This window comes from Aedes albopictus, chromosome 2 (genome assembly GCF_035046485.1).
Source record: "Aedes albopictus strain Foshan chromosome 2, AalbF5, whole genome shotgun sequence".
Lineage (NCBI taxonomy): Eukaryota > Metazoa > Arthropoda > Insecta > Diptera > Culicidae > Aedes > Aedes albopictus.
The window spans coordinates 201621831-201631396 of record NC_085137.1 but is presented as its reverse complement, the minus strand read 5'-3'; the positions used below and the strand labels follow the sequence as shown (position 1 = coordinate 201631396).

Genomic DNA, 9566 nt, shown 5'->3' with positions numbered 1-9566 from the left:
TCCACAATCTCATGCTCAACCAACTGCACCAAATTTAAACTGATGCAGATGAGACAAAGAAGTGTAATGACGTTTAAATTATGGGTAACTTTGTTTTATTTTATGCTGGCAACTCTGTACAATTTTTAGTCTCAACGTGACAAACTTTTGATAATTAGTCAATGAAAACGAATTTCTTCACTAAAATGATATATGGACGAAATGTTTGTAACACATAGGAGCAATAGCTCATATAATTAGTCACCTAAAACAATGTAAAATTACATGACTTTTACATGAAGTATCGTAAAAATATTGTATTTTTTGGTGATTTTTTAACGAAAATTGTTGAATAACTTTGAAATACGCAATTTAAACACCGTAGTGTCTTCGGCAAAGTTGTAGAGTATTGTTCTAACTATATTTTAACGGTATTTTCGGTACCTTTTTGGTGCAATTTTCTGGATATTGAAGTACATTTTCGTGAACATGCTCGAAAAACACAAAATCGATTTGATACACCTCTAAACCTTTATCAATTTGGCTCAATTTTGGACTGAAGCCTTGTTTTTGCATGTGGATTGATAATTTGATGTGACACGGGTTGGTCAAAAAAAGTGAACAGGTCTAATAAATATGTACAATTATGTAGATTATCAACGTAACGTAACAGTATTTCCCAACTGTTCTACAAATCATTTCTTACACCTGTGCTTGCCAATTTAATTTCAACTGATGATTCTATTTGAAAATAAAAATCAACCGCATCTCAATATGTACCAATAATAGAACCGCGACATGCCCACTGAAGGGGGTTGTAGGAACGACGGCTGGCGTAACGATTTGCCGCGCGATAGATCAGCGAAGCCAAGCAGTCCACCATCACAAAAAAACACCGACTCGAGCAAAATGTTTTGTTTCCGTGACGCCCCACAACGATTGTCGTGTCGTGTACGATTCGCGAGACTTCTGCTCTTCTGCTGTTGTTGTTGCTGTCCTACTACGACTACTATAGCTATAGCAGCCAAGCAATGTATATTTACCCTATCATCACATATTAGAGCCGGTCGGTGGTACCGATCCGGTCTCTGCTCGAAAATTGGTTTCAGTCGGATTCCATCCGCGAAAATGTACACTCTTGCGATAGTGGACACGTTCTCGTAGTCTTCAGATATTGAAAAGAAGAATCAGCTTCGCGCGTGAATAAGAGTCAGCTTGAAAGTGATATAGAAAAAAAAATAAAAATCGAGTGAAAATATTCGAATCAGCTGACCACGAATCGACACTGCGTGCTGCGTGAAAATCGGTTAACAGTGACGGTGTTATTTTGAGAACTACCAAATATTGATATCGTGTGAACAATAGAGGAAATTCCAGGTCGCAAGATTTAGTGAAAAGCACCCACAGCAGTTCACCTGAAAGTACAAATTAGTTAATTAATAAAGTGATTATAAGCATTTATTCCAACAAAAGACAGAAAAGCAATTCTTCTGTTCAAAATTCAAAAAAATAGCAACAATTGTCAACAAATTAATTCCAAATGATGAAATTTGTGGCCTCAGAGATTTCGAACATAATGGAACTGCAGATCAGGAGGTGAGTTTACACAATAAAAAAAAAGACTTGTGCTTGGAAAAGTAAAAAAAGTCACTTTATATATATTTATATAGATATATAGATATATATCAAGTGATATAGTCACTTTATATATATTTATATAGATTATGATATGGTTGATGACTTGGAACATAACACCGAAGTAAATATTTAGATTTACTTAGGTTTGAAAAAGTATTCATGAGAAAACGCGAGTTGTTCAGCTTCAAAAATCATGCCATTTCTTTATCTCAAAAAACAAATAACGGCAGAATTTGATGATAAGATTTACTCATCAAATGGTTCTAGCAAAACAAATAGGTAGCTGAACTTTCGTCAAAATTCTACTGCATTCTGCTCAGAAAAAAACATCAGCAAAATTGATTTAATATCAGCGTAAAAATACTTTAAATTCGTTAAGTTTCTTAATTTTTTGGGTAGTGACATTGGTAGCGAAATTCATTAAGAACATACTGTTCAAAGTTCTTAACAAATACTTTAACTAGTTTCTGAACAACCACTAGCGTAGTTCCTAAAACAAATTATGGGATAAATTACACAGCGCAACATTTTTTTGTCTCAAGAGCAAACTTATGTGTCTCCGAATGATTTTTGGGCCGCTGAATCCGAATCCGGGCTCAGATTTGCTCCAACAGCCACCTTAGCATGGTCATGCTGAATACCCAAGCCTTTGCAGCTGATGCAATAAATAATTGGAATAAATATTGCTTCAACCGAGAGCAATATCTACATGGGATAGACAAAATGATTGGGACAGGCAGAATTTTCACTTTTCAAAAAAATAGTCAAACAGTTGTAACATTTCGAAAAGTGCACCAAAAAACCTAAATTTTTACTGTAATCAACTAGTTTTTTTAAGATTCTAGAAAGAAGTCATAACTATAAGATATCCAACTTTGAACTGTATCTCCGGATTCAATGAACCAAATGCAATGAAATTTTGAGCATTCATGACTTATATGATTAGCTTTAAAAAACTTTCGACATGACCTAAAATTGTAAACACGGAAGAAAATTATAGCGTTTAGATTATTTTTCTGATACAACCAAATTACCAAAAAATTCAACATCGCTTTTAAAATTCGAAATGTTAATTATAATTTATTTGAATTCTCTCTAATTGACTTCAATATGAATTATTTTGAAAGGAAGTAATCGGCAATAAATTGAAGTAAAGGGAAGCATATTAAAAATAGACTATTGGGTAAAGGGAAGCATATTAAAATTGGCTATTGGATAATTATATCTTTTTATAGAATATGTCTAACTTCATTTAGAATAGCCCGATCTTTCCCGAATTTGGACCATTGATACACAACTAGTTGATCAACTTACAGTAAATATTTTAGGTTTTTTGATGCACTTTTCAAAAAGTTACAGCTATCTGACCATGTGAAAAACTAGCATAAACCAGGGTGGCCACTCAGAAGGGCAAACAAAATTCCCGAGTTTTTCCCGATTTTCCCGGTAGCTTTTCGAAAATTTTCCCGATTTTAAACTGTAATTGTTTACAGTGTAATTAATTGTAACCTTCTAAGGAAAAGTTATATGAATGAATAGTTTTAAAATTTTAGCTTCATTATAGTATTCAGACGAACCTGAAAATAAAAGTTTAGAACTACTTCACTAAATATGTTGCTAGGTCGTGAGTTGTTTGATCTCGTATCCTATGTTAAAAAAACCGACAAAAACTGACGGAATTCCTAGAGAAAACTATGTTTATAGGATTTGTTGTACGACCCTATGGGATATTCCTACAAAAGTAATAGATGCTTCTCTCGGTCATATTCCAACAGTATCTTCCAAAATATTGTTGGTGAATTGCGAAACAAATGGGCAATATCAGAATGCTAAAAAAAAAGGCATGCTAGATGGCAGAATATCTGGAAAGATTACTCGTGAAAGAATTTTGGAAGCAATTGCTAGAGAAATCTCTGATAACTTCTGGTGAAATCCGAGAAGAATTTTTGATGGTCGTTCTTAACTCAGATTTATGGTAGAGTAAATGGGTACTGTCAGGCAAATTTCTATGACTGAAATTGTAATTTCTAGCAGAAATGCATGAGATCAAAAAAAAATCCTAGATTCTGTCTGGTATTCGTCTACTATTCGGTTGTTTCATCAGCGATTTTCAAAGATTTCGTTTTTGATTGCATTATTTAATATGTCAGGATTTTATCCAGGAATTCCTTGAAGATTTTGTTTTGAAAAAGGTTATTACCTGAAATTACAGTAGTGGTCGATCAATTATTTAGAAATTCTTCTATGAATAATACCACTATATTGTTCCAGATGCTTTTGAAGACTCGCCGGAATTGCCCAAAGAATTTCAATTGGTAGTTTAACTAGAAACACATTCTCTGAATTTTACAGAATTTCCTCATGAGTTCAACCAGGACATTCACAAGGAATTTATGCGAAGGCTTCACTAAAAGGGATTTTCCGTTGAACTGGTGAAAACAAATGTTAGAAAGCCGGAATGAATTGACGGGAAATCCCTTTTAGGAAAACAGAAGAAAATTTATCAAAAAACAAAAAATTAAAGTAATCTAGAACACCGGACAGGGCGTGGCTTGAGGAATTCCACCGGAAACTAAGAAAAAAAGTTCTTGCAGTTATAACTCAAAGAATCCCTTTATATATTATTTCAAATGTGTTTTTTCTAAATATTTCTAAATTGTCGGAAGGTTTAAAACATTTCACCAAAATTACTCATCCAAATTTTCATAGGTTTTAATTTAATCCTCCTTTGGCATTAGGGTCATTTTTGACCCAAACCGTACACTACATCAGCGAGCTGCTGCCAAACGTAATGCAGCAAGAAGGTTAAATTCGTTCTGGCATTACATAAAAAAACTCCTTGAAGCAGTTCAGTCAAGAAATCAATCACAATTTTCATCAGAATCCTATCAGAATTTTTCAAAGACTTTCAAAATCTATATCAAATATTCTCCTAGGGATTGTACCAGGACTTCGTGCAGGAATTCCCCAAGATTTTTTTAGACAGAAGTTATTTTTTTTTTGTTTATTTAAGGCGAAACTGGAAGCATTTCCTCACTTTTTGGTTTTTAATTTTTTATTAAATAACGAAGCAATATTTTCAAAATCGGTTTTCGTGCACATGTAGAGTATAGATCAAGGTATCTTCTGATTTTTTTTAGTAGTGGAAAATGTTTTTCGTTTTTGCAGAAACCATTTTTGAACAAAATATCACAAAAAAATGGTTTCTGCAAAAATGGAAAACATTTTCCACCTCAAAAAAATTCAGAAGATACCTTGATCCATACTCTACATGTGCACGAAAACCGATTTTGAAAATATTGCTTCGTTATTTAATAAAAAATCAAAAACCGAAAAAATGAGAAAATGCTTCCAGTTTCGCCTTAAGGCTCCCGCTCATCGCTCAATTCTAAAAATCTAGAAGCAGTTCCCTGAAGCACATCTTCTAGAATTACTTTCAGTTGTCGCTTAAATTTCAACGGATGCTTGATGCTGTCCTGAAATGCCGAAGTGTCATTTTAATCAACAAGTCTTTCCACCAGAATGTTTTCTATGATATCTTTTTGATTGTTCAAATTGTCATGTTAGGTAGCATCACTACGATTCACTTCAATTGTAATTCCTCGACGACAAGATATTATTTTCCAAGAACGGTCTTTACGCCAATATTCACTTACTATGTTATCTAGTTCGATAGTTGGCAGCATATCCTAATCCCACGGATCCTCGTACTGCACTTTCAAATGAAGTTAAAAAACATTTTTTTAGTTGAAAATTCTTCACCCAGGCTTTTAACATCGCCAGAGAATTATTGTATAAATTTTATAAGTCATCCGAGAGTCTATGTTGCAAATTCCCGGTGACTAACAGAAGTTCCTGAGGTTTTCCCGACTTTTTCCCGGTGATTTCACCCGAGCTTTTCCCGGTTTTTCCGAAATTCCCGACTGGGTGCCCAAGCAAAGTCTAACAACAAAATGATAGCAAATCGAAAACTCGATTTGTATTCAGCAGCAAATTGATATCACATTTTGACATCAGTTTGTCTTGACTAAATTTGATTTCAAATTTTGATTTCGTTTTGCTGTCACTTCAAACTATTATTATCAAGTTTTCATTCTATTTCAAAACTTCTGGGCAACATTGTATAATAACCCTTAGAATATACCATTAGTGTAGTTATCTTATTGCATTGGAGTTTTCATATCAATCAAAAAACCCCAATATTTAACGATATTTCCATTTTTTTGTGCTGATAGCAAAAACAGTTATCAATTTGCTATCACTGATAGCAGGAATTGTTATCAACTTGCTGCTACGGGAACATTTTTCTGCTCTCATTTTTGATGTTTTAACCGTTAAAACGACCAAAATGACAACAACCCGAGTTATCATAATTTGCAATATCACAACATCAAAATTTGTTTTCAATTTGCTGTCAGACTTTGCTCGGGTGGTCACCCTGAATAAACGTTTAAATTTACGAAATAAAAAATAAATGAAATTCAAAATTGTCGAAACTTTTCACCTGAAATTTATTTCAGAAGTGTTCAGGAATATAGTCAAATATTTCAAAGCAAACTCTCCAAGAAATCTAACAAATTATTCGGCATAAAATCTTCCAAGAACTTGCCGATAAATCTTCTAGCAATTGCCTTCAGTTAATAACTGTGTCACTAAGCTAAGAAGCAGGCTCTCTAACAATGGAGACTCTGAAAAGAAGAACAATGAAAACCAAAACAGCATCTTTCTACCCCTTGTTTCTATACAAATATAAATGAACATGATTCCATGGGAAAGCTCGAAATGGAAGACTCCAAGAATTTGCTGTACAAACAAAATTGCCGATCCATTGGATACTACTGTCAAAGTTATGCACCGATCATATCACATGTTTATATAAATTTTTGAAGAACTGAAATATCAACCGTTTCCTGCAGCAACCTCAAGTATCGTAAACTAATAAACATCCCATTTTCCTGTTCTTCTTTCTTTCCAGTGAGCCAATTAGTAGTAGTAATCGTGCCGCCAAGCGCACGATTTCTTCCTCTTCTAGCTCCTCCTCCTCGTCGGCAGGCTTCGACTCCTACTGTGTTTCGTTGGCTGTAGGACCGCTGTGGTGGTCCTGATGTCCCACAATCCCGCACCGACCACGATAGGGCGTCTCCCTTGAAAGAATACAATCGCAAGACATCCATCGATTCGACAACCACCGCTTCGTCTGAGTTTACCGATTATGACGACACCGAGTCGACCGTAGAGTTCATGAACCAACATGAAGCCGCCGTTATCCAGGAAGTGCTGACCCAGCCGACGCCCACGCAAATCTCGCTGAAGCTGTTTGTCACGCCGCAGAAGTACAGCGTCTGGGAAACGGTAAGTGGAAGATTTTAGTGATACGGGAGACCGTGTAGTTTTTGTGATCATACCACTCTTTCTAATGGGTCCCCTCGTGATTTTAAAGAAGGAAATTACGATTTCGATTTCTATTGCACTAAAGTGGCTAAAAATAAATCAGATTGTACACAGCAAATAAGTAAACACAATGATAAGTTTCTATCTGATTTGAAGGATAGTCGTTATAATGGCCTCTTCACATAAACAAATGTATTCCGCTTCCGTTTAACTCTCCTGTTACGTTATGGCGTAGTACATGTTTACCGTGCCTGTTTGGACCCCAACATGCTACTAGGGTTAATAGATGTCTCGTCAGAAAATAAAGTCAGGAGTAATTCAATATTTCTAACCATTTCTTCCAGGTCTTCAACCCGTTGGATAACATCCTTTACGTGAATCTACCATCGACTATGACCCATGAGGCATCGAAGCATTCGTTCATCTCACTGCTGGAATTCGCCGAAGAAAAGCTTGAGTGTGACGCCGTGGTTCTTTGCATCCGCAAGGACCGCCTCGATCGCCCCAATTTGGTGCGTACATTCTCATTTGTCGGTTTCCAACCAGTGAGCCCCAAGTCACCGCTGGCTCCGCCTCACATTGAAGAGCAACAGAAGAACGAGTATCTCTTCATGATCTACAACATCGAGGAGTAAACCAGAGTAAAACTCAGACCAAGCCTGGTGGGTGTGTATTGATCAAAATCAAATCTTCGCCGATTGCCGCCCTTCGAAACAACAATAACATCCATCCGAGGGAGCGTTCATAACATCGAACGGAATGAAGTAAGAACCTGCGAGCTGCTGAGCTTCGATTGGTGGCAGATCGTCGCATACCAAATCAGTGCGCTTGGTGGGTTCGTTTTGATCAATATGCATTAGACCGGAATACACGTAATTACATCGACAGCAACAGCATAACTAAAACATACACCCATAAAGTTAAAGAAAACAGAAAACATCTCTCTTTTCGAAAGATTACAATACCAGCATTAAAATGAACTAACATTTATAAGATAATACATAAGAGCAAACATAATCCTAACTATTCCCGATGTCGAAACTTGCGATTTGTAATTGTTTAAGTAAAATGCTTCTATCATTAAATAAACAGAAAATCCCCAGAAAAAAATCATAAAACTTTAAAAAATCACAAAAAAAATAAAAAAGTGGAAAATCTTTTGAAGAAAAATCTCCAGTTTTTACAAAAAAAGACCCAAAAAAAGGTACAAAAATATTAAACTAGGGTATACAGAAGAGGAAGGAGGAGACACGAAATTTAAACTGAACGCAAAATAGAACCATTAAAGTTCATCATAGAAAAGCGGAAATCTTACAATATGAAGTGGTGAAATCGATACTTGTGTCTATCAAGTGAATGATTCCTTCGCTAACGAGCGAGTTTTAACGATTGAAACTTCTTGAAGAAGCCACGCTTCGAACTATCGAACAAATCAGAAAACAAAAATTGCGGAGAGCAAAGAGGCAAGACTTGATTGTTTACGAAGGAAAAAGTCATGAGACGGAGACGGAAGCATAGATAACACACACCAGAACGAATTAAAGGAACCGCCAAAACAGCGTATTGTGCACTATACACAACTACTTGTACTTACATATTTTATTTACTGTCCACATACTAATTTCAAACAAAACAGAAACGGGTCGCACAGCAAAGGGGCCATATGCATTAGAGAGGCCCCGGCACCCGATGGTATTGTAATTGGACGCAGCGTTTAGTTCGACTTTGTCCTGCCGACATAACTGTCGGAAAAGCTGAGAGGTTTTCGTTTTTTTGAAAAACAAAAATTGGTCACAACATCAGATCATCGCTCTCCATCTAATGAACTTGAGAAAAGAAAAGTTAAACTGATTTTTTTGGTTGATACATTTTTAACTTTATGTGGGAACAAATAAATAATTATTTCTTGGTATAATTTTTGTATTACTATTATATCAACATTAAATTTTTATACATATTACTTGTTACTTTAATTGATGAAAGATTAGATTCTACATCTTAAAATTATATTATTTTATTGCGCAAAGATACCTCTTTGGATTCCGTTGAGACCTAGGCACTGGCAGAGGTTTCAGCAGCAGCCAGAGAATTATTGAATAATAACGTAGTATAATAACAATGAATGTGCAGACTTTTACGTATTTTTATTATTACCATTTATCAGTGTTTATCAAAATTGCTAGCATGAATTGAAAAATGAATAAAATAACTATTTTAGGTTTCTTGAACAGGACACTTAAATGTGCGTATCTTAATCTATATCCGAAATGAGCCTTTTGATAACATGAAGATTCAAATAGGGTATTGGTTCCCTTATTAAGCATGTGGCTCCCATTTTCATCCTATGGAAAACAAAGGAATGAAACGCTGTTTGTTTTGTTTCTTATTTTTGTATTTTTTGTTAGAAGTGAGCACCCATGAAAACAAAAAGAACGGAATCAATCGGTGCCGTAATCGCTTGTTTTCGAATAGGATGAATATGGGAGCGTGAGATTACTGATGGAACACATACCCTAGTACGCACACCGGTTTTGGCCAGTCGCAGAGATTAACCTTCA

General features: G+C 35.4%; 1 protein-coding gene across 1 annotated transcript; it reads left to right on the top strand.

Annotated features, from left to right (window-relative positions):
* Nucleotides 1-1086: 1086 nt before the first annotated feature.
* Nucleotides 1087-9241, top strand: LOC134287870 (ornithine decarboxylase antizyme). The gene is given in 4 exon segments (XM_062850997.1): nt 1087-1575; nt 6593-6719; nt 6721-6969; nt 7353-9241. Coding segments are annotated over 4 exon segments (723 nt in total). The 5' UTR covers nt 1087-1519; the 3' UTR covers nt 7644-9241.
* The last annotated feature ends 325 nt before the right edge of the window (nt 9242-9566 follow it).